Source organism: Sinohyriopsis cumingii, chromosome 1 (assembly GCF_028554795.1).
Source record: "Sinohyriopsis cumingii isolate HCF-2022 chromosome 1, ASM2855479v2, whole genome shotgun sequence".
Taxonomy (NCBI): Eukaryota; Metazoa; Mollusca; class Bivalvia; order Unionida; family Unionidae; genus Sinohyriopsis; species Sinohyriopsis cumingii.
This window is the reverse complement of record NC_142961.1, coordinates 67,086,294-67,112,707: the sequence shown is the minus strand read 5'-3', so window position 1 is coordinate 67,112,707 and position 26,414 is coordinate 67,086,294. Positions and strand designations below refer to the sequence as shown.

At 35.0% G+C, this 26,414-nt stretch overlaps 2 protein-coding genes and 1 long non-coding RNA gene across 3 annotated transcripts in view; 1 reads left to right on the top strand and 2 right to left on the bottom strand.

Moving 5' to 3' along the window:
- The window catches only part of LOC149807047 (choline transporter-like protein 1), a 135,581-nt gene that overhangs the window by 87,466 nt on the left and 21,701 nt on the right, over positions 1–26,414 (top strand). Inside the window, exons 8-10 of the mRNA XM_089961160.1 lie at positions 16,374–16,494; positions 18,189–18,236; positions 19,920–19,991. Coding sequence (XP_089817286.1) covers positions 16,374–16,494; positions 18,189–18,236; positions 19,920–19,991 — 241 coding nt within the window. The remainder of the gene's footprint in view (positions 1–16,373; positions 16,495–18,188; positions 18,237–19,919; positions 19,992–26,414) is intronic.
- LOC149807048 (neuronal acetylcholine receptor subunit alpha-3-like) lies at positions 3,742–5,485 on the bottom strand. The gene is made up of 2 exons (XM_089961171.1): positions 4,327–5,485; positions 3,742–3,902 (listed from the first exon to the last, which is right to left on the bottom strand). The coding sequence occupies exons 1-2, from the start codon at positions 4,965–4,967 to the stop codon at positions 3,884–3,886; spliced, it is 660 nt and encodes a 219-aa protein (XP_089817297.1). The 5' UTR covers positions 4,968–5,485; the 3' UTR covers positions 3,742–3,883.
- The window catches only part of LOC149807046 (uncharacterized), a 32,462-nt gene continuing 26,445 nt past the window's right edge, over positions 20,398–26,414 (bottom strand). Inside the window, exon 4 of the long non-coding RNA XR_016421696.1 lies at positions 20,398–20,743. This is a non-coding gene — a long non-coding RNA (uncharacterized LOC149807046). The remainder of the gene's footprint in view (positions 20,744–26,414) is intronic.

Here is a 26,414-nt window from a genome sequence, read left to right as displayed (position 1 = left end):
GTCAATGATGAGTCGCATTTTTATCTAATATTCATACGGAGAAAAGATTCATTTTCTTAAATTTTTTTTACTGATATCACAGCAATTTTTGTTAGTTAGATAGATAGATAGATAGATAGATAGATAGATAGAGGGAGAGAGACAGACAGACAGATAGATAGATAGATAGTTAGACAGACAAATAGACAGATAGACATATAGATAGATAGATAGACAGACAGACATATAGATAGATATAGCAGTTAGATTCTTTATTTATTCTTACAAGGTAGACCTGAATGCTATATTCTAGAGTCGTGAATCCTGATTTATTAGACTTTTCAAGTGCACAACGAAGATTTGACGCATATTATTAACCAAATCAAGAGATGTATCCATTTAATTATCGCACTAATACGCGCCGTACTGGCCTACGGGAACAGTTGAATGCCATTTTGTAAACAGCTCAATACGCACACGCTAGCCTGTGACGTCAGTAGAAACTGCGCACAGTATGCCAGTATGCATCATATAGAATGATAGAACCAATAACATTTGTATTTAAATTTGTAACATTGTTTAAATAATTAGTATATTTTCATTAAGTATGACTCACTGCCTCTCATATATATTTTCGTTTTCATTAAAAGAAAGTTTCGTTTATGTTTATATTTAGCACTTGCTTGCTTTACAACATTATGTCAGAATCGCCCCCAAAAGGCTAATTTGTGTTTCAAATTTCATTTTCTTCAACCAAAACAATATTCAGACAATAAAAGGCCAAAGAGCGTTGTATATTCAATTCATGTGTGCTTACATGACATTTATGGTACATGGATCCATCTGACACGGAGCGAAGTATTTAACAGCCCCAGTTGTAGCCCAGCCATTAATCATTAATTAACAGCGGAAGTTCGACAATTGGATAATTGATATTATTAGATTACCCTTGGAAAAATGTATTATTTATAGTACACGATGTCATCTGACCTGGAGCTTCGTATTTAACAGCCCCAATTGTAACCAAGCAACTAGCATCGCAAGTTTGATAACTGACTGATTATTGTCCGGATGAAAATGCAGACCTTTTACACAATTACAAGAGTACTCTCTCTCCCCCCTCCCCTCTCTCTCTCTCTCTCTCTCTCCATTTTGCGTCTCCGTGCATAGGCATGCAGTAACGTTTCTTCTTTTCAGCCTTGTTTTTGTTTGTACAATAATTCCGGATTTGTATCTGTAATGGCATTTGTTTACTTAATTCAGTTCAGTTCTTAATATTCAGGGGCCAGTCGACAGAAATGCTAATATTAGAAGTACCATATAACGACACATTGTAAGGTAGATTGAAATCTACATCATGTATATGTACACGTACAAAGAAGAGCAAATAAAAACCAGTGCATTTGTCCTTTCAGTGATCATGAAGTATATTTTGCAAAGAATTTTTTAAAAAAACCTCCAATATTGATTGTCATATGCTGTGTTATTCTAAAAAGTGAATTTAAATTACTTGGTATTTATTCTGTTTAAGAGAACAGTTTTCTGATATTCAGACGAATAATGAAACGATAAAGACTGTAAATAAGACATCTGCAAATAACAGCCCTCTCCCACCAACTCCCAGCCATGATGATAACGTTTAATATCTAAGTTACCGTTTTGTTTGATCTGTCCTTGTTTTATGTAGTATCAAGTGCCTTACGGTTGGCTCCTTTATTTTAATGTCAGCATGTCAGTATGCTTTTTCAGTCTTAATTGGTGATTTTGCTTTTAATTTGAATTTCAATTTTACCATATAATGTTAAGTAATATAGATTTTGTTTTCATCCTTTAAATCATCCTAACCTGTGGGTTTTTAATTTACATACATACTAAATTAACTTTTAATTAGTGCCTTTTAAAATGCTTTAATTGCTTATTCTTTAAATTATGCGCTATGTGTTATGCCAAATTGCATCTACTTATGCTGTGTTTGAATGTTCTGCAAATTATGTTAGATTTAATCTTTTATTGCATTTTATGCCATGTGGGTAAAGAGCTTATTAGAGCGTGTGTTGCATCGTTGTTTTAAAAATGCCGATTTTTGGTAACTATTCATCGTATTTAAAATCCTTAAGGTAATGTGACGACTTATTTGTTAAGACACTAGACGTACTTCATCTTTAGAAATATTATAGTTAAACATTATGAATGATGGCGCTCCGTGGAAAATAACAATGAATGAGAAAGCTTTTTCATTAACATAACAGGTTTGGAGGGTATCGGGTTTCTGTTGTCTCAAGAAAAGATTCTAAAGTTTCTTACTGGCCGATGGAGAAACAAATTACACGAAGAAAATATTTTTCAGAAAAGATAATTTGAATAAGGTCAATGAAGAGTCGAATTTTTGTCTAATATTCATACGGAGAAAAGATTCATTTTCTTATACATTTTCTACTGATATCACTGCAATTTGTTAACTGCAGCGCAAGTTTGATAACTGATTGATTACTGTCCGTAAAAAAAAACTTGATTAAATATATTGCTGAAATGAATGGAAATGCAGACATTTTTCACAATTACAAAGTTACAAGAGTATTCTCTCTCTCTCTCTCTCTCTCTCTCTCTCCATGGTCTGGGTCGCCACCAAAATCTGAATGTTATTGTCAGCAAAAATCGAGTCTTAATATTCCTCACACGCATCCATTAATCTTTGTATCGCTGTTTCTTTCCTCCTTCTATGTGTCATTCTCATGATTTTATTTTACATCCTTTCCCAATCGCTGTTTATTTAACACAACACATTTAACTTTTAGTTCTAGCTCGGCATAAATTTGTGCACTATTCCCCGCCCCTCTCGTTCTCTTTCTCTTTCTCTCTCTCTCTCTCTCTCTCTCTCTCAGTGGTTTGAATCAAGTTTTTTTTTTTTTTTTTAAAATATCGATGTAAATATATTGCTATGCGCGTAGCTTAGAACCTCTTCGTCAAGAATGAGACTTCAACATCGATGTGTTGTTTTTAGACAGACTTGCTTGTCAAGCGAGCCATTTGTTTTCGAAGACTTCCTTATTTAAAAAGAACCACGGTCTGCATAAGAATCTAAACAGGCATTTTTTTTAAAATTATAATGTCTACATATGAGCCTTCCTGGTACAATAAAAAACAGTGTTGTATATATTTTTCACGGTACTGCTACATCTGCCAACGACACACCGGCTTTTCATGCTGAATATTGCGGGCAATTTGAAAACAGTTAGAAATTCCACTCTCGAAAATAGTAGAGCAATGGTAATTCTAAATGCGAGGTTTCTCCGATGATGTCGCAAATGTACTAGAGTCACGGAAACTGCTGAAGTTAACAATTGCCCTGGGGACATATTTTGAATGCACATTTATACTTAGGTATCTCGCTAACCGCTGAGCGTATTGAGGCGAAATTTTCATATATATATATACCAACCATAACGCTGAATCATTATAGAGGTTAGTGACATAGCGGTCTACCGTTAAACATTCCATGTTTATGAGTACTACACAAAATGTAAGGAAGGTATAAAACATGTGCAACCGGTGATATACTTGTTATCTCATTTAAAATTATAAATAGACATTTTTGTGCTAAATTACACATCAGTTTTTTAAATACGTATAACTTATCAGGTTTACACATTTCATCATAAATACATTTGAAATTACACGATTTCTTAAAAGAATCCAAACGTACAATCCTAGTTTTATGACCTGGTCATTGCCACAAGATATCCTATATTGGTGATAACCAAAAGTGTAACGAATGTGTAGCTCATTATTTTGTCCAATTTTCTGGCAATATCAGACCATGTTGGAGCATGGGACCCAAAATCGGTGTCCTTTGAATGTTTTTGATTTTTCAGCTGCGTTGTCGTCTCCGTCACATCAACTAACTTCACGCCAGAAGATGCCCGCTGGAAAGTAGGGATTACATTCATGCAATTGTTGCATTTTCTTGTCAGGAATACGGAGCATGATTGTAGACAGTTTGGAATGGGATCTTTTGGCGATAGAGAGTGTAGATGCATGATGATGATCATGCATATTGTAATTAATGCACTCTCAATTACAATTGATATTAGATAGTAGCAAAGTAATGGTACAGGTGCTGATGTTTTCGGTATATTATCACTAACTACAGTCATGAATACTACAAAGGAAAGCAAGACAGTGGTTGCATATGATATTCTTTCGCCACACTCTGGTGGTATCGAAAAGACAAATATATTAAGAACACTAAATATAATAATGGGCATGATTAAATTTACGAAAGCGAAACTTGATCTCCTTTTGAAGGTGAACCTGATACTAGCGACAGATAATGAATTTTTCACGTACGTGTTCATATCGCTGTGTTTAAGCCTCCATTCCCCGCTGTCCTTGTAGAAAGCCGTGTCAATGAACTTGGATGAAACAGAGAGCCATACTTCGTCACTCAGATAGCCCCATGCTGCCAGTCCAATGCTACATGTTTGCGCATCAAAGGGATACTTCTCCACATCTGCATAACATTTTACTTCAAAAACGTCCCCTGGGGTCCAAATAGCAGTGCCATTGTAGAGGAACCTCAGTGTACTGAGTTCCCTGTTCATGTCGCTTATCTTGTTGGATGGGTTTAACAATACAAGAGGCGGAGACCAAATCTTTCCCCAGGGAACTATGACACTAGTAATTCCCAAATATTGGTAAGGATTCCAAAATACTCGATCATCAGTCCACTTTACAGTGACATAACCATTAATATTTAGCTCCTCTTTTACCTCGTTGAAATCGTTAAACGATCCTAAAGAGAAAGAAACGTCTACAGTCAATGGACCGGGTGAATTGAGACCAGGTCGAATATCCAGAGAAGAATTCTGTAACAACGCTGCATAAAGTTCCATCATTTTTGCGGATTTTGTTGGTAAATCGGTATTGACACATAAACTCTGAAGGAACACACAAAGAAAAGCAATCCACAGGCTATTTAAGGTCATCATTCGTAAAACTTTAATTATAATGGCGCAGAAACAAAGCGTAGTTTGACACTGATAGCTGAATCCATTACAAGTACATTCAGCTGTAAGAGACTATTTAATGTTTGATTTCAAAGTATGATGCACACATATGTTGAGATATGAATGAACACATATAATGTGCAAACGTATGAGCTTATCGAACAACAGCGCTTGTAATGGCACACTCTCAAAACTAGAGTTGTCGACAGCGTATGTCATCATCACATGTTCTTCTTGACAAATAATAAATAAAAGAATAAAAGACACTCCGCATATTTAACATTCTCCAGTTCTTGCACGTTATCTTGATTCTAATATGTTTGGTCCCAATTATTCACTGGATGTATGCCAATTTATTTCACGTATGTCGTCTAAAGAGTAAGCCATCGAGAATAATTTGTATGTAAATAGCATAGAGAACAGAAATTTTAAGTGCTGTTTTCCGTTTATGTTCACATATTAACAGTTACAATACTACTGTAATATACGTCAGGATTTTAGGAAAAGTTTAAATTCATAAACCTTTAAAGTCATCTCCGTGGAAGCTACAGCTGCAGTATAGAGGAATATGGCCTAATTTGTTGCTATTTATTAATTTTCCAGTTCTTCAATATGTCTTGTCTTATTTATTTTTTATTTTAATTTTTATTTTTACCTTTGTTGCTGTTTACATTGAATAATGAATTTCAGACTCATTGGAGTCAAATACAAGCAAGGGTATGTTCATACAATTAGCAATTGTTTGTTCGTAAATGACGGAAAAAAGTCCACAAAGGGTACATCGAGCACAATTCGATTGACAAGTAGAAAGAAATGTTTATACGAAAGAGAGGATGTTAGATGCATTGAGTTCCCAGAACGAGAGAAGAAACGGCATTAAAAAAATAGAAAATCATGTAATTCAGACAAAATATTTCCAAACGTTTGGATTTGACTAATAGGTTACAATGTTTTTAAAAATGTATTGGTATTTTTTGGGAAAGAACATTGTTTACATCTGGTATGTATTTGTTTTTGTTGTTGATGTTTTTGTTTGCCTTGAATGCTATTTGTAAAGTTATTTCCGAATCATAGGTTGTTTAATATTCAAGTTTCTTTTATAAAAGCATTTATGTCTCATCTTCGTTTTATGACGCATTCAGTGACGTTTCCTTCCCCATATTACTGTCGGGAAACTGCTTCTCAAACGTTCATAAATACTATTTTGAAAGGCCTTTTACCCTTCAAGGAAGGTTAGCTCAGAAAAACTTTAAAATTAATGGTAATCATAACATATTCAATTTATACTGTATGCTTGACTTTTGTCCATGATTAAGGGTAGGGTTTCGGCCTACCTGACTTTTGTCATTGTTTTTAAAAGCAGTTTATTTCGATTTGAGTTCAAGGCCAAACTTTATTTATGAACGTAGAATATTCTGGAAGCGAACTTTTTATTATTTTGGTGAAATTTGGCCTTGTCAAAGTGAAATTAGCATTTTAGGATGAAGTAAACAATTATTAATTCCTCCTTTGAGTGCAGCCCATGGAATCATTTACTGTTGTTTTCAGATACAGTTTGAGAGGATTCATTTATTTAAATTATTCATTACAATTACAAAGTGCTCACTGACTTTTTGGACTAAATAGCTACTTAGGATTATTGTGAATTCATTTAAAGACATTCTGGATAATACTATTGTGATACATGAATATTTTGGTACATAAACACATTCAAGACAATTGGCACATTAGCACATTCAAGACTTGGTACATCTGCACAATTAATACTGGAATTCATTTGGAGCATTCTAAACTTTTGAACTTTAGATAGAACATTTAGGATTATTGTGTATTCAATTCACAATACTGTATCTTCCTTGTAAATTTTTGCATTGTAATTAGGAGAAATAAACTATTTGTTAATTTTATGAAACTTGTTGGTTTCGCTTCTTTCTGTCACTTAGATTAAGACCATAGAATACAAGACATAAAACATATCCTAGTTGTGTTGAATTAAACAACCAATACGTTTAGATGCTATGCCTCAGATAGAGATTTTAGTAAATAATATGATTTGTCATGTGAGTTGAAGGATAAAGTTCAGATAATATCATGACATCCTAGATAACAGTTTCAGATCAAGAAATTACTACATTTTCAATTGAAAACCACTAACAGTCCAATTCTTGAATCTTACAGCAACTCAAAACATAATGAATGTTCCTTCTGAATGATAAACATATTAAACGAAACAAAATTAAATTTGTAAATGCAGTTTTTATGTAGCAGGTTAACCGTAAATCAATTAAAAGTTGGTCAAAGGTAGCTGCCCCAAATTAAATCATAAACAGAATTTTGCCACATGTCTATGCTATATCTTCACATCACTATGTACTTGTAATAGTGCAACAGCCATCCTCTCTCATTTTTCGATATATATGGAATCCATTAAACTCAGAAAGCATTGCGAGTACCGTCTCAGTAGCCTTCTGGAATTAAAGCCGAATGATCAGAATCTTTGTCAATGCAATAAGAAAGCTTCCGCATTGAGCAAATATGAAGTAAAAGGAGATCACAGGCATAGGTCCTGACAGTGGATTTATGTGCCAGTGTCATGTCATTGCGTAGATGGATACCTCATGCACCTGTGGGCGGAGGAATGGATCAGTAGTGTTCCACACCTTTCGAAATACTTTGGTAGGACATTATTGACCAGTAAGGCTAACAAAGTCAGGCACAAAGTCACAGAGTCAGGCACAGGACGGCCTTTATACATCCAGCACTTTGAGGGCTCTGGTCTTTATCTGATCCAAACTATATCAGTTACTCTGGAGTCAGGCTTAAGAAAGTAAATTCATGTTTCATCATGTGAAAATTTATTGACAGTTTCAAAGAAATAGAAATATAGCAAACTATTCAGAGGTTTCAAATATCCATTGTATCATTCCCTAGATATTTATTTATTTATTTGTTTATTTAATTATGAAAGGTTTTCATACATTAATCACAAACTTAACTATCATTCTGGTACAGTTTCATTTTAAAGTTTTATCGAGCATGGACTTACCCCATACCAAAATTATCTCGATTAAAGCCAGTGAAATAAAGACATCTTAATTTTGTATCTAATAGTCATATTTCTGTTTTGGATATACCAGTATGGCTGTTCTTCCGCTAGATTTAACCCGTAACTATAGCATAACAGTCTGCTTCATGGCTACCAGTTTCTTCTCCTTGGTCTCGTTCTATCAAATTCTCAAGTGGCCCAGAAATCATTGTGAGCCAATAGTCAAGGCAAGTTCTGTACAATTGATCGTTACTAATAGGTGTCTCTTTTTTCTTTCTTCTTTTCTTCTGTCTGAAAAATACAGCATCTATACCATAAAGTCAACCGGCACAATTTGTGTGTATGGGATAATTGTAAACATATTTATAATGTGCTTTAGAGATGGTTAAATGTATTGCTGCCAAGCTGGCAATGCATTATCTGTTTTATGTACTCAGTGAGTTAGTTAATGTACCATCCATACAATCGGTAGATTTTCGTGCAGAAGGGACAGCCAGCATTACTTATATATATTGTATATGGTTGGTCCAAAACATTAAAAAAATGAAGATTAAGCATTTATATGATTTAAGATTTTATTAAGAACAGCTAACCTGTCAGCTAGTGAGTGACTTCATCAGATTTTGGTAAGCCAGGCTGATCTTGAAAGTTGCAATTGTTGATATAGGCCTTTACCAGACCCTCATATGACGAAGATAGCACAGAATCTGGCAAGAGGTCTAGTTGAACAAGACGAGATTACTTACCAAAACATTCCAAATCATTCATGTACAATAGGTCACTAAAATGCCAATGTTCAGACTCTCAGGAGTCATCTCTCATAGATGCAGTCACTCAGGGGTTTGTTAGAAGTACGTAACATTCTCTCCCCTTTTTAAAATCAAAACATTACAGGGCAGCACAATTAATTTTGAGTTCATGAGTGTCTAGATGTGAATGTATGACATAACTTGAACATTTGTGACAAATATCTCATAAATCTATCATTATTATTGTGATAAGAGAATTTACATTTAATACAATCTGATAATGATACTTAACTTTGTAGAAATAGCAGTTTGCTGTACTGTATTTACTGTATATGTTGGGACACAGTATTTGTTGGGATACCATAAATTTATTTTAAAGACTAATTTTTCTATGACAAGATTAAACTGTTTTAACAGGACTGACTCAAGATGCTGTACACGAACACTAACTTGCTGCTGATGCACATCACAACCAACGATAGTATACCTGATCTTGGGAGTTGCAATTGCGGATGTATGTGAGTATGTGTCTCACATATACCAACCTACTCTTTGACTGGTTTACCAGAACATTCATTTTTGAACCTACCAACAACTTTTTTATTAGTTTTACTAAACAGCGGACAAGCTTTTGGATAATCACTCATATCAAATTCATTGATCAAACTTTGTAGTGCCTTGTCCGCAAATGCAACTCTCAAGATCAGGCTTACCTTCGTTGGTTGTGATGTGCATAAGCAGCGAGTTAGTGTTGGTGTGTGACTTCATTATTCAATGCTGCTATCACTAGTGGAAATCATGTTACCCATTCCTTAGATCGCTTTGGCCTCATGAACATTTCCTGCATGTACTGATGTTCTTTATAGCCGTTCCGCGAATGTGCTCTTAAGTCGTTGCTCAAGAGCTTGGTCAAGAAGAATGTAAACATATCCAACACAAAGTAGCACATTTAATTTGGTAAACACTGGCACAAAAACAGATCTGATTAATTGTTTTCCAGTAGTCACTTGTAATAATCGTGGTATTTAAGTGGTGAACATTTATAATTCATTTCGAGTGCAACTGCTACAGTTGCAACATCTTTTGACATTACCAACTCAGCTTCTTTGTATCTGCTGACAACGTCAGTAATCATTAATGCACAATCGGCTTTGTCAATAATGGACACCATCGTGTGGAAGAAACAACAAATCTGCCTGATGCATCTCATTTGGTATGGTATGCTTGTTTGGCCAATCATGTTTGAGTGATTCCATTATTAACCTTTACGGCACTTCTTAACTTTTCCACAGCAACTTCACCTCTCCAATATCCACTCGGACTGTAGAATAGTTTTGATAATCTTCGGCTTTTTTTTTTTGTCCATTGTTTATATCAGTATATTTTACTTTTAATGAGAGCCATAGGGTGGGGGGGTGGGGGGTGGCAGAGTGTAGTGGACTCTCTCTACGAGAGGATCTATGACCCTCCACGTGCAATCTTGGCTCTCATACCTTTTTTGATGACCCATCTTGTGGTTTGTTCTCCAGCACATGGTCCTGCAATCACATTCAAGTCATGGATAAAATCCACATCAGCGCATTGACATGAACGGATATAGTTTGATGCAAAGTCATATTGGTAACACGCAGCATCAGTTCAACTAATAGGTATTTTACCTTGCTTTGGTTGGTTGTTAGAATAAAGTTGTATATCCAGCCATGTACCTGGAGTGCAGTAATTGTATCCAGGTATGTGTTTTTCACCTGGATATTTACTCTATGGTGTTTCCAGTCACTTTGATATTGCAACTGTGATATCAAAGACGACGTTAATGTTTTAGCTGTGTGTGGCCACCCATGGAACTGTCAGTTCCTGTAAAAGTGATGTTTTGCTTGACATTGACCACAAGTTCCAATAATTGATGCTCGTCCACTACATGTTTGAACTCAATTTGGATTCTCAGTACAAGTTTTCATGCAGTATGGTACACAATATGAAGACATGATTGTATTGCATACTGTATTATTCAGTGGCATCATGAGAAAGGAAATTTGCATATGTTTTTATAGATTTCTTTTTCAGCCATTGACTTCTCCGCTCATGTAACACCTAAACCAAGTATGGTTATGGAACTGTACTAATCATTGGTCCTGCTGTATCAGGAAAAACTCAACTGTTGTTAAATATGATTTTAGGATTGTTGAAATAGAATCTATTGTACGTGATTCCACCATCGGCTGATGACTAGTGATGTTTTGATGTTTTAAAAGATCTTTAAAACATGACAAAGATATTCAAAAAGCAATGCGAGCAACAGCAGAACAAATTCGCAGTGCTAACTGGAACAGAAGAAAAGCCATGGCCAGTTAGTAAATTAGCTAAACATGCCAAAGATATTAAAAGAACAACAAGAGCAACTGCAGAGACTCTTTTACATGCTTGCCAGTGGACCTGACAAAGTTAAAGAAGATGTTGCAGAGGTGCATTTACATCATCCAGAAGAAAAACCACCAGAATACAATTCATTGTTTAAAGAACGAAAAGAAAAAGCACGGCAAGAAATCTAAGGATTCTATGTGATTTGCCTCCTAAGTGTCAAATGAAAAGTAACTGAGCGAGTGTATGTTGGAGAATAAACTATAAGAATCGTACTAACATTGAACAATGCTGGCCTGAATGGATATACAAGGAGTGGACTAGACAAAGCTGATTATGCAGTAATGACCCTATGCGGCCAGAGTTTTAAAAACTTGCTCACCTCTGTTGAGTGCCAAAATGACCATATCATATGTAAGTAATTTCTCCCAAATTTTACAGTAGTTCTAAAAGAATTATGTGTTCAAAAACCTGAACAAGTAACTGCATCTGTTATGGAACCACCCAAAGAGACACCTGCTAAGAAACCACCTAAAGAAATAATCAGTGGACAGATGAGGATTTCACAAAGTTTGAGCAAATATTAGGAACTAAGAAAAAGAAAAAGTAAAATAAGGAAAGACCTTGGCAGAATTTGTGACATAATTAACCTTGCAAATTGATTGAAAACACCTGTGAGATCATTTCGTACTGGCTATAATGCACTAGAGGTCATTAATGAGATCACATCGATTTGTCAGTGACTGGTCACCAATGATCTCATGAACATTTAGACATATCACACGTTGATGCATGAATTTGTTGAAGATATCCATTATGCATACAAAAAATGAAGTTCGTTCACTGATGATTAGTTCTGAAACATTTGAGACAGTACATGTTTTACGTGAAATGTATGCTGTGATGCAACATGTTGTAAATGCATCCCAGATGTTTACCTTGATGATTTCAATCTCGTAAAAAAGAAAAACAGAATTCAGTGTGATGTTTTCTGCACCTCTTACTGGTTGTGAATCATACAATGAGATCACACTATCATTGCTGCAAATTTATTACAGTTGGCCTAATATTCAACCATAACTGTTTCATGATCTGCCCATGCAATTAACCCATTTATGTTTTCACAAGATTGGAGAACAGCTTGGGGTATGGTTGAACTTCCTACAGGTGTATATGACATTACCTCAATCAATGACAATGTCGGACGAAGAATTTTGGTGCTGACCAGTAAAGACTCCAAAATTTCTGTATGTGAACATGAGCCCACATTAAGCTCCATTATCGCAATTGAATCTCAACAATATTTGGTAAACATTGGATAGTCGTTGTTGAGAACAGTTCTAGGCTGGCCCAAAGATATTCCCGAAAATGAACAATTGCGTGTTTTACCTGCAACTGGAAATCTTATCGCACCTGACAATGCAAGGATTACCTCAATGCGCAGATTAATTTAAATTGTGACGTGGCCAGTGGTAGTTATGAAAGCAGATCTGAAATGACACGAGTAGCCGTTCAGGGTTATATACTGTTTGGGTTTACACCAACCATGGAACCAGATGATTTAATATCAATTATACCTGCAGCACCTGTGTATCTTCTATGTCATAATAAACAATTGACACATAATTTCATTTTACTCTTGTGGATCACAACAGGCATGTTGTTGATCTGCATGGTGAAACATTAATGATCTAACTGTACATCAGAGATCGACCTGACGTTATATGATGATGATAGTCATACATGTACGTGCGAGACATGCACACATGGTTAGCGCTTTAAAAAGAACAGTTTACGCAACCTATTATGGAACTGGCCTTGGTAATGTTGTTCGTGAAAATCATTGTTGTAGATCGGATGAAACAATTGGGATTGCAGGTGCTCATTTGCTTCAAGATTGACCACAACAATTAGTGACTCGAGCACCACCAAAAGGTGAACTTGATTTTGGATAAGGTCAACTCCAAAATACAATTATCGATAGAATTTAATGATATAGGAAAAAATTAAAAAGCTAACAAACAATTCAAATTAAATACACATAACAGCACCAGTCGGAATTATCGTTGTGGCTATATCGATAGTAACTGGTATCTCTGGTGGTGCTAGCAAATTATATTCAACAGGATTACATTGATTTATTTAGAGCTGTATGCTGTGGCACAAAGCAGTCTCAACATGATTAATAAGCTGTATACAGCCTAAGATTGTGTACACGTTTTGACTACTTTCATGGATGAATCATCCACGGGTTGCACATTGCTGTGTTTTGCTTGCTTGAGAAATCATTGAGTGATAACGCTGCTGCTTTGTTGTCAGACTCAAAGAGGGAAAAGCCAAATGGCCCAGTCTGACACTACTCTTTCTGGCATACCTTGCATAACAATTTTGATATTTCTAAATATCCCTTTAATTCTTGGGCAGATTTTCATAATCTTTAATATCCTTTCCTTGTCTAACAGAGATTCCCTTAATGGTCTCACTGGGCTTAGTTCCTTCTCCTCTGCCTCATCTTTGCTTTTGAAATCTGGCCTTTGTTTTATTCTGAAATTTTGTAGTTTTGACATTTTACAAAATCTAACCCTAACTTTTATCATAGTTTAATTTACCTTTCATTAAATGTTGGTGAAGTTTCTAATCTTTTTTTTTCTTTTTTTCTTTTTTTCTTTTTATAATTTTGCTGACTTTATCAGTTTGTTCTCGAATTGAATGTCCTGTTGTAAATCTTTATTTATCTGTTCTACAAAGTCCGTCACACATCGCTCATGTATCAGTAATCTTTTGAACGGTCCTACAGATGCTAATCATTCCAATTGTTGGCATTGAGTCTGGGGCATACTTTCGGTTCTCAATCAGTTTCTGTGCACTTTAGATCAAACTTTGGCAACTCCTTGGTGACGAATCAGATAAAAATTTAGAACCCCAGATAAAATATCCTATTAGAAATTCAGGCCATCAAATAGTCTTTCATGCGAATCCATCAATCACTGCTACAGGTATGAGCAATTTCCTTCGATCCATTTGCTTATACAAACATAAGTGTGTACATATTGTTCAACAATATTTGAAAATATTGTTTTCTTTCTATTTATTATCTTGTTCAATACTGAATTGTCGAATTTGTTATTGTCGTTTTCACGTTTACTCACTTGTTCTTAAGCATGATGCAGTTGCAATAGAAATATTTTTCTGTATGGACCTCTTTTGTGTGGGAAATTGTGCACCTGAACTTTCAAGAAAATATTTGTTTTGTTTTGGGGTTTTTTTTATAGTGTTTAAATGGCACATCAACACATGTGGGTTATTTATAGTACATAGACAATTGGAATACAGTGCCTTACCCAGGAACACACCACACTAGCAGACACTGGTTGATTCGGTGGTATGACTCGAGCCTGCTTGTCATGAGTGCTGAGGGAAAGATTATGAATTTAATTGGTTGAGAGCTCTATGTATTTTGAACAACAAAATACATGTAGTCAGTTTTGTTATCCTTTTACCCACAAATGCACTGACCATTTCTTCTAAATACTTAATCTGGCATACTATTTTGACACATTTACGTCTTGATATGACTACATGTTATCAGTAATTATTTGTTCTTATTAGTTACATAAGCTAATTATTCATTGTATTATAAAGGAGTTCTTTCCTTTTAAATGCTCACTCACGTGTATACACATACACATTCAATCTACTTTTGTGCATACACACATCACCACTCCATCTGTGTACTTTGCTAAAGTTCAATCCCATTCATATATACAAGGGTTTTATCTGTTTGCAGATAACAAACTACTTTGACATATTATTTTTAAATCACTGCTTTTTGCTGATAGGAACTTTCACGTCTTAAATTTTTTACATTGACCCATCTACTTCTTAGGAATTGAATAACTTAACTGGCTAAAGTGGATCTCTTACTTAATTTCATGCCTCTAATTTAGCCTTTCTTGCAATAATAGCAAGCCTTGCATTGCAACAGCAAACAGAAAACAAATAAAATCTTATAGTATATTATAGATAGAATGAGAAAAGGATGAATATTGTAGAAAGAACGACAAAGGGCAAATTTTATAGATAGAACAACAAAGGATGAATTTTGTAGATAGCACAACAAAGAATGAATTTTGTAGATAGAACGAAAAGGACAAATTTTATACATTGAACAACAAATGATGAATTTTGTAGATAGAACGACAAATGATGAATTTTTCCAGATCGAACAACAAAGGACAAATTTTGTAGATAGAACGACAAATGACGAATTTTGTAGATAGAACAACAAATAATGAATTTTGCAGATAGAGCAAAAAGGACAAATTTTGTAGATAGAACAACAAAGGACGAATTTTGTAGATAGAGCAACAAAAGACGAATTTTGCAGATAGAGCAACAAAGGACAAATTTTGTAGATAGAACGACAAATGACGAATTTTGTAGATAGAATGGCAAATGATGAATTTTGTAGACAGAATGACAAATGATGAATTTTGTAGATAGAACGACAAAGGAAGAATTTTGTAGATAGAGCAACAAATGACGAATTTTGCAGATACTGCAACAAAGGACAAATTTTGTAGGTAGAACGACAAATGACGAATTTTGTAGATAGAGCAATAAAGGACAAATTTTGTAGATAGAATGACATATGACAAATTTTGTAGATAGAACGACAAAGGACGAATTTTGTAGATAGAGCAAGAAATGATGAATTTTGTAGATAGAGCAACAAAGGACAAATTTTGTAGATAGTGTACCAAAAAGATGAATACTGTAGATAGCACAATAAAAGGTCGAAATGCTTGCACATCGTGGAAGCTGACTTTGGTCTAGCTGCTGTGGTTCAGTAGCCAGCATGCCAGACTCATGCCTGAAATAGCAGTTTCGAATCTGACTCAGATCAGGTTACACTGGCCACTGTGATTCAACGTTAGGCCAATCACTTTACAGCAATTGCTTCGGCACAGTATAATCTATCAAGTGTTGGTGTACCGTTCAACACAAAATTAAACCTAGGTATAGCAAACTGCAATTATTGAGTATATGTCTTTTTGTTCCAGGTTGATTTTTATCCTCTTGAATAAAGTTCTGTGCCAAATATTCACATCTTTCAATGCTAACTATAGAATAATTCATATTTTCTTAACACATGAAGCAAACTCGATTCATTTTAATCAGAAAAAGAAATAAAATTGTCTGTCCTATTTAATGCCTTGTCTTGTTTTGTGCCAGGTATATATGGAGAACGTTCGATCAGCGGTATCAAGCGCTTCCTCCAGCAGAGCAGACACAAGAAGCAAAGCAGAAGGTCCAAACGTGGCTTATCTATGCCTCCATAGCCAGTGGAATTGCTGTATGGAAACACTTTCCTTAATAATAATAATAATAACTTAGTAGTAGTTGTTGTTGTTATTGTTGTTTTTGCTGTTGATATTAATGTTATTGCTGATTTTAGGGTTATTTTGGACTCTCAATTTCCAATACTGCTCCGGTGGCCTTTAAGGTGGCGCTCACCAGATAATATGTACTTTTGAGAGAGTGACGTATGTAAGGTGAAGTAGTTCGCATTTAAAACATGCACAGTGGAGAGAACGTTTGCATACCTCTATGCTACATTAATGTAATGTGGATGATATTTCTTTTGGATATTGTACTTTTGGAAATTTTACATGATTTAAGCACACTGCTAACTAAAATGACTGCTCCCTTGTGTTAAAAAATCAGTCTGAATTAGTCTAAAGTACACTATACATAGCAGCTATTAAAATAGGGAAAATGAATTTTGCCAGACTAGACAATACCAGCTTCTGAAAGTGCAATGAATGAATTACCAAATATATAAAATGTAAAAAAAGTTATCGGCTCTTTTTTATACAATTGACCTCTGAAGTTCAGGAAGTGAAAATGACCAAGTAGAGCTAGCACTTTTTTGAAAGGTACACATTTGAAGTAAGGCCAAGCTGTATACTCTATAACCCATAGTACACCCATCAATCATACACCAAAATAAAGGGAATTAAAGGTTCTTTGCATTATACCTAAGATATACAAGGTCTTTTTTAAATAGCCAGTATAACCAGTGAAGAAAGCCAGGGACATTCTTTTTCTTTAAATTCCTAACCCTATGCAAAATGCGAAACTGTATAGCGCCACCTAAGTGGTTAGAGCGTCCACCTTGGATGCAGGAGGTTATGGATTCAATCCCCGGCCCAGTCATACCAAAGACTTACAAAAATGGTACTAACAGCTGCCTTGCTTGGCGCTCATCATTATGAAGTTAACATTAGGACTGGTCAGCCTGGTGTCAGGATAATGTGACTGGGTGGGACATCATGCTACATGTCTGTGGCATGATGCTCCAGTGCTAGACATCACTATAAACTGCCACGCTGCAGACATTGTAGCAATATGACTGAAAAATTGTTAAAGCTACGTTAAAAATCCAAGTCACACACACACACACACAACTTACATTAATATTTTTCTTTTCTATACTTCTGTTCACAACACTAGTCACATCTTTTTCTTCTGTATATTAACCTTTTAATTCTCATACTTTTATAGAAAATAAATTTTGCCCGTAAGCTTTGCTATTTGTGTGTGTACACATTTAGGGTCTTCCTGATATTTAAATACTTTCATTGAAGACCAAGACCAGGATTTGGTGGTTCTCTTACTAGGAAAAATGTTTCATTTTGTTCATTTTGTCAGCCTTATTGCCAGCCTTGGTCATGGTAATATGACATCAAATTTCCAACCAAAATTTAGCGAAAAGTTACCTTCAGTTAGATGGAAGAAAGGTGGTGGACAGGGGTCACCAGCATATGAACTTAAGCAATATGGCAGACAGGAGGTCCCCATTTTTTCTTACTCTGCCATTTTTTCTTGTGAACGAGACATTGATTTTTGCTTGACAAAATCTCTTTTGGAACAGACATATTTTGTCATAAAGGCAAAATGTACTCAAACTTGGAGATGCTTCCAATAATCTGCCTGAATCTGCTATCAAAGTGCTGATGTAAACAGTTTTTTTCTTCTATATTTCAGGTAATTGTCCTTCTTGTTCTTTTAGTGCTTCGATCAAGGATAGCGTTGGTATGTATATGTTACATACCAAATGATCTCATATCTATTAGCCACCTTTAATAAGCACCCAATAGCAAACAACGTTATGGATATCTGTATCATCAATTAAATTTCTAATATAATTTCATTTAAGTCATATTGGTTTATAAGTTACATTTTAAATTCCTAAGAATTCAATGGTTGACGTGTGTTATAGTAAACTACATGTACACTTCGTCGTAGGAATCTCGTTATAAACCTAGGACCAGTCGCTAAGGTCAAGTCAGCAACTACATGTATATAGGTCAAATACTCCAGGAATTAATTCAAAGGGAGGTTATGTAAACATCACGTTAAGCATGAATGCATTTTCCTATAGAGTTATCTTGCACATCCTAACTGTTGATTGGTTCAGTAGCTGAGAAGTTCATTAATATGACTGTTTGAGTTATTTCAAAATAACACGATTTAATTGTTCAAGAATCTTGTAGTGAATCAGATTTTGTTGATTTAGTGCATATATAGAGATTATATAATGAGAATACATACACCACATATTCTAATCTTCAGTCTATGCCAGTTCTGTAACAGTTGTTAGAAGAAATAGTGCTTAAATGTATAATATCTGTTATTTTGATTAGAAGAGTCAGTATCTATTGGATTATGTGAATTTCTTGTAGGACTTGAATGTTTAAATAATTCTATCATATTATGTTAAACTTTTAAGAACTTTGTTGATATTCTATGTTCACTGGATTACCTTGAATAAAAACATCTGGATTTAGAGCTGTGATTCTTCAGTGTTGCTAGCATGTCAGCACATAAACACACTGGAACCTTCATTCAGAATACCTTTAGACAGTTTCCGGATTAGTGTGAAATTGATAGTACAATTTAGGATAGTATTGTAGGAATTCATGCACTGTTAGATATTTTTAATTCCTTCACTTTGCTTGACTTTATATTTTACTTAAATGTATTTATATTTTTGGAAAATTGAAGGCTTTTTAGGTTTACATTGTTTCTATATAACCTGTCTGCATATCAGGTTAACTCTATTAATCAAAAATCATAATTCAGACAAGCAGCATATAGAACCAGGTCTAGAACTTATGAAACTTTTGCTCAGAATTTTATCAAAATTTTGTTTGCTGTAAATCAGTGTTACTCAAGATCAAACTTTCAGAATTTGCAGGAATAATTTCCAGGACTAGAGTAGCCAAAGTACAATCAGTTATATTGTAGGTATTTTGTATTAACACTTAAAGTAGGTTCTCCTTCTTAACCTTTTAAATTTTATGAATTTAAGGGATGTGCTATGCTGGCATAATTTTAACAGCAAATCTGGCTTTATGCGTTACACAGTGGGTTATATACAGGTACATAAAAAATCCTCTAATTTACCAGAAGCCTTTCAAATCTCCTGGACAATATCTGCACCACTGTCCTATTCTGTTTTATAATTACTTTTTTAATTGACATGTAATGAAAGCATCTTACATATATATAGATATATATGAATTCTTTCATTTGCAAAGAACTACGATTATATCAGAATTTACCATTAATCTGCAAACTTAAGGTTCAAACTATCTTGATTAAAGAAAATTATTAAAAGACAAATTCAGATTATGAACAAAGTTATTTAAAAATGAAAAGATATGATTTACCACATTTTTTTCATCTTGTGAATGATGTAACTTTAACTTACAGGTGATCCAGTTGTTCAAGGAAGCTGGGAGTGCACTCCGAAAAATGCCATTTATCCTTTTGCAGCCTATTTGGGTAGGTGATTACATGTATATACAGATGATTTGTGGAATTATGTTAAAAGCTTACTGGGTCACAAATTTCACTTCTTGGACAAGATCAATGCTTTATTACTCACAGCGCACTGATTCCAAAATTCAGTCATGTCATAATTGTCCTATTCATATGAATCAGCTATTTCTTTCAAATAAATACCAAGGTTGTCTCTGTTAAGGCCAAGGATCACAACACATAAAGAGAGGATTGTGGCATTTGGTAGAGTTGGGAAAGAGTGCTCCCAATATATTATTTAAATTACCATAGAAGTCCCACCCCGGGCTCAATTTTGTAGGGAGTGAAATTAGTAATAGAGAGAGGTAAGGCTCTGAGCCCCCAGTCAGCAATGCCGAAAGTTAAATTATTGAGAACACAAAAGGTGAGATTCAAAAGAATAACAATTTAATACAATTCAATATTCAAATGATAATAATTTCCAAATCACTCTTCTTCCTCTCAGCCAAGTGATAGTCTATTGCATCCTTTGATTTATAGTGTGAGATTGCTTATCCACCTGTCCTTGTTTTCTTCTCATCTGTATGTCTCCTATCCTGCCAATTTCTTCTCTCCTTCCGACTTCCCTCCTAACTCCTTCTCCTAGACTGCTCCTTCTCCAATTCCTCCTCAACTCCTTTTCCTTCTCCTCCTTGACTCTGCTCTCGACTAGCCTTTGATTCACAATTGACTTCACCACTAGTCTCTATTCCTTAAGTCTGCCCCCTAAAAGCTTCCTGTGAAAACACAAGGACATTAGCATATTTCCTTAGCCATCTCGTCTCACACTAAACCAACAATTAGTCACCACATAAAGGCTATTACAGTTTTTGGTCACGCATTTGTGCACATCAAAATACCCATACACTCTTGTACGGTAAACAATGTCATAATAAAAGCACAGTATCATGCTTTTACTACTTATCATACAGACATCAATAAATTGCATCACATCAGTATATATATACTTAATCTCATTATACTGAACCATAGCACAGCAATCAGAAGTATTTCTGTACATTACACTCCCACAAGTGTACACAAATATTCAAATATCCATATTAACTAATTTTACACACTACAACCATTTTCGAAATTACAATTCAATTCAGCAGTTGCAAAATCTAGAATAGATCACATGAATAAATGCACTAGTTTACTACGATGTAACCAAATAGCGAATTACAATATTAGTTCTAGCCACAGGCTAGCAATCTACATAATTATTTACATAATCATAGCTCATTTCTCAAATACGCATGTAAATTATACACTACAAAGGTAATTCTACATACTAACGATTCTAGTAATGAAGTATACATACTGAACATAATTACAATTACAATGCCATAATATTCTGCAACAATCGAGCAGCAAATAACTCACTGACCTTTACGAAGCTTTGTCTTTCCTTAGAATTTCCTAAGTTTTCCACCAATTTATGAGTGGCTTTCCAGGAGTTATTGCTTTAACTTTCCAGCATGATATTTCACAGTTACTGAAATTTCTAGTCTAAATTACTCAATTAAATTCGGATTGAAATTGTGACCACACCCTCTCTCATTTCCAACTGGATATCAATTCTACCCTGTTCTATTCAACTTAGCAGACAATGCTCCAGCCATCTGTCAGTGTGGTGAGATTTACGACGCCAATAAGGGTCCTTTGTTCTTGAACTAAGCTTTCAATGTCCACATGTGACTTTTGACACCCAACAAAGCTGGCTCTCGTAACAATTACAAGCAGGACCACTATAGCCACAGGGTCTGACATATATACATGGCTTCTAACCAATTCCTTTGTTCTTGACTTACATAATCGCTGGCAGGCAATGTGACAAGGATCAAATGCTCTAAACATAGATCGTGATTTTGTTTGTGGGTACTGACCTTACCCAGAAGTAATAATTTGATCTGAGTCCTATCAGCCCATTTTTTTCTGGCCAGTTTTAGTCAAGTTCTTATATTTCCATGCCACATATATTTCAGCTTTACTCAGCAAATCTTGTTGATTTTAAGGGTGAACAAAGAGTTCAATATCTGTCAGAAATTGTGTAGTGTTGGCATTCAGTTTGGTGCAGTCATCGGAATTGCAATTAGCTTTTAGGACCCCAAACTAAATTGACCCCTTAATGAAAGAAATCTTTCAATGCAATATATCTTATTGCTGGTACACGATACTTTATATCAAAAAATATGTTTGAAATGGAAAGCACTTACAAGTTTGTAAAACGTAAAATACTCAGACCAGAGAGAACAGCTCGAGCTGGTAGAGAACAGGCCAAATTCAACATACAGAGAGCGGCTTTGTGTGAAACTTGCCTAGCTGAGGAAAGACATCTTACAAAAATAGGAGTGGGAAACATCTCTGAAAAAGAGCGATGTTAAATCAAAGAAAAGTTTTATGAAGACGTTGACTTTCTTAGCGCAGAACACATAAGAAAGACAATCTCAAGGTTCTTGTTGACTTCAATGCTAGTGTTGGCACAGACCACCAGACATGGCCAGGTATCATTGGCAAAATTGGCTTTGGCAAACACAACAACGGACTCCTTCTGTTGAAGAAATGTGCTAACAGGACGTCCGAATCGCCAACACATTCTTCTGCCTGACAAACCGCAGAAAGATGTCATTGATGCACCCAAGCACCAACCACTGGCATCACAATGATTACATCATTGTCGAGAGAAGAGACAGGTATGATGTCCAAGTGATGAAGGCCATGGAAAGTGGACTGACCCCAGGATCATAGTCTCCAACCTCAATATCCATATTTCGGCCCAGCAGAACACCAATTGACAGGCCAAAAAGTGCTTCAAATAGCTCAGTGCCTCCAAAGTGAATTAGGAGAATTAAGAGAGATAATGAGGCATATGTCAAAGAACTGTAAGACAGCTAGGAATAATTTATGTGAATGTCAAGGAAGACTGGGCATCCTTCAGATGCTGTGTACTCTGTTGCATTCAAAATCCTCGGTCCCATCATACATAAACATCAAAACTGCTTTGATGAGAACAATACTGCCATACAGACTGTAAACTACTGACTGAGAAACATCAGCTACAAAGGGCCTGTTTAAGAAGACAGCACTTCATATAAGGAGGCAACATTAAGAGGACTGTCCAGTGCAAACTCTGAGACTGGCATGACTCGTGAGAGCAACAAGATAGATAAAGTTCATTCATATGCAGTCAGGAATTATACAAAGAACTTTTTTGATTCTTTGAAGATAGTCTGTGGGCCTCAGTAATCAGGAACATTTCCAGAACTGAGTGCTTAGCAACACCACATTGTTCACTGACAAAGAAATGATACTAGAAAAAGGGGCAGAAAACTTCAACATTATCCTCAATTTACAATTATCTGTTGTGGAATATGTTGATTCATCTAAACAATTTCCCAGACACAAATGGAGTCAAGCAAGTGTGTATGCTGGCCCCAATTCAGCATGATGTTCGCTGCCATGATTTACCCATGCCTTTCTTGACTATGAATTTTTTACATTAGATGCTGGACTAATGACTGGCTCTTCAAAGACTATGTTACACGAAGTGACTGTTCATAACAATCTGTCTGCTGATGGCTGTTTTCTGAATGCCAGAGGTGAGTCTGATTTGCCACAGAATATTGACCATTTGTCTTCAACTTGTGATAATTCCAGTCTCACAATTAGTATCAAGAAGTAAAAGGTGATATACCAACCTGCAGCAGGAAAGCCTTGTGTAGAACAAACCATCACAGTAAATGTCCAAACCATACTTAATGCATTGGACAAGTTTGCTTATCTCGGCAGTACTCTGTCACTTGTAGTTCACATCAATAATGAAACCAATGCCAGAATTGCAAAAGCAAGTGTAGCTTTAGCAGACTATGCGCAAAATTATGGGAGTGCAGAGGCATCAGTCTGCAAACATAACTGAAGGTATACAAACCCATTGTGCTACCGACACTGCTATATGCATGCGGAAACTTGGACAGTATACAGAAACTCTGCCAAGAAACTGAACCATTTTCAAATGGGCTACATTAAGAAGCTGATGAGGATAAGATGACAGAACAGGGTCACAAACATAGGGGCTCCTGTAAGAGCAGTCATTCCAAGCATCCTCACTATGCTGATTAAAAATCTCTGAGGATGTCAGAAAAGCAATTACCAAAGATTTTCTACATTGACCTGAAGGAGGGAAAGCAATCTCAGGGTGGTAAGAAGAAACACTTAAGAGATTCCCTCAAGTAATCCTTGAAACATTTCAACACTGACCCTGAGTCCTGGGAAGATGTCGGACAGAATCTGCGAAGTCTCATCAATACTAGAGCTACATACTTTGGAACAGATGAGAATTGCAGAGAAAGTGCAGAAGTGTGTGCATTGTAAATCTCGAATCTGCAGCACGTCCTCAGTCGATCATTAGCAACCCCTTGCGGCATCTCCTGTGCAGTGTTCCACAGAAATATTAGGGCACAATTTGACCTGATCATCCACTTGTGCATTTGATGAAACCAAACCAGTTAGTGATGTCATGGTCATCTTCAAACAATAAGTAACTAATGATGAACACCAGCTATCATAATGTTTAAGACTATTTGGGTAGGAGACAGTTAGCTCATTTGTGTTACCAATAGTAAACAACAATATACAGGGCACTTGAGTGCCAATTTATTAAATTAAAAGATGTTACTATAAATAAGGATATTTCTATATAACAATACTATTTTTGGATATTGAAAGTACAAACAACATATTATGTGCCTGACATCATTTATTTGTACAAATAGATTATATATTCGAAACTTGAGGTGAAATTTGTATCACCCTAAATTCAGAAAAGTGATGGACATTGTTTCATTTGGGACACGAGGCCATGTATTTACTAGGATCCATTATGCAATGTTAATTGAAATGATCTGTTTGAATATTTATAGTGTATACTAAGAGTGTCGGTTACAATTATTAAATTGGATGGTTCATGCCACAATGATGCACTTTGTCAGTCTCAACCAAAATCAACAATAAAAAGAATGAATGAATGTATTGCATTTCCTACAGTCAAATGAATAAAACAAGGTGAAAAGTCCATTTTATCCCTTTGATATATTCTTTTCAAATTTCTCATTCTCTGACAGTTTAAAATGGCTAATAGGCATAGTGATTGGGCTATAGTACAGACTAGAGTATTCATCTCCATCCTGTCAATTAGTACTATTTAAATGTGTTTTTGTACTGAATCAGACATGTTATTAATATGTTACATTATCATGAGTGCATGTATTAACTGTTAAGATTCCTAATAAATAGCATGAATGACCTGCAGGCTCAATATCAGCTAGAAAGACATCTTCATGTGTTTTAAATAATTGCTCCTTTCTGACGTTTAAGTGAAGTCAGATTGTAAATAAGGCTTCAAAAAGTGAATTTTAAAAAATGCTAAACAATACATGTGTCACTTTCACTCCATATTGATACCGCTTAAATGTTTTAGAGTTGTTTTTGTATGTTTTTAAAATTTTAAGTTTTAAATTATTTTTTTTAAATTTAAATTTATTTTGTGTAAGAACATGAAAATATAATTTTTAATGAGAAATGCAATAAATGAAGGAATTTTCAAGTTCGTGGCATCAGTAGTGTGCTCAGCATATGAGATTTTTACTACAGGTAAGTACCACTGCCAAGATTTGGAGCAAAATGATTTCCCCAATACATTCTCCACATTTTCTATTTAGAAGTGAAGTTTTCATTGTATCCAAATCTATATAAATTATATACTAATCAAAAATATCTTTCTAGATAAACTTACAGTTTCGTTTTTTTGTCATAGGTTGTCCTGCATTTTTGAGAGGCTGAACTGTAGGGTAATCTGATCATATTCTGACCACTGAGGCCGTTGACATGAGATTGACGACTTCATTATTGAAGCCGACTATACCTAACTACGATATGGGAAACTGTCAATCAGACTTCTTGCAATAGGTTTCATATTTTAAAAAAGCATATAATTAAAGTTATTCTTACTAAAAGGTGATTTTATTATGACTGTATACACAGGGGTAAATCCGACTGTGTTGTGGCTTATTCAGACCTCTGATATATGTAATTCCAACCACCATAAATGGACCGTACTTATACAAATTTCATCTGTAAAATATAAAAAGTTTGTTTATCTTTACAGATTTAAAAGCTTTAAATTGTTTTTATTTTATTTTTATTGATAGAGAGATAGCAGATAGAAAGTGATATTGCTGTAAAGATAGAAAGTGATATTGCTATATAGGTAATTGTGGATGTTGATATAGAGGTGATTGTGGAGAAAATTAACATTTTATTTTTATTTAGATTTATACCTTTAATTTTTTATTTATTTGTTTTTGATATTACATATTTATTTCTTTGGGGTTTTTTCTTCAAAGTTCA

Bases quoted from the DNA above. Each gene is read 5' to 3' on its own strand.
- LOC149807048 (XM_089961171.1), bottom strand. From the start codon at position 4,967: ATGATGACCTTAAATAGCCTGTGGATTGCTTTTCTTTGTGTGTTCCTT.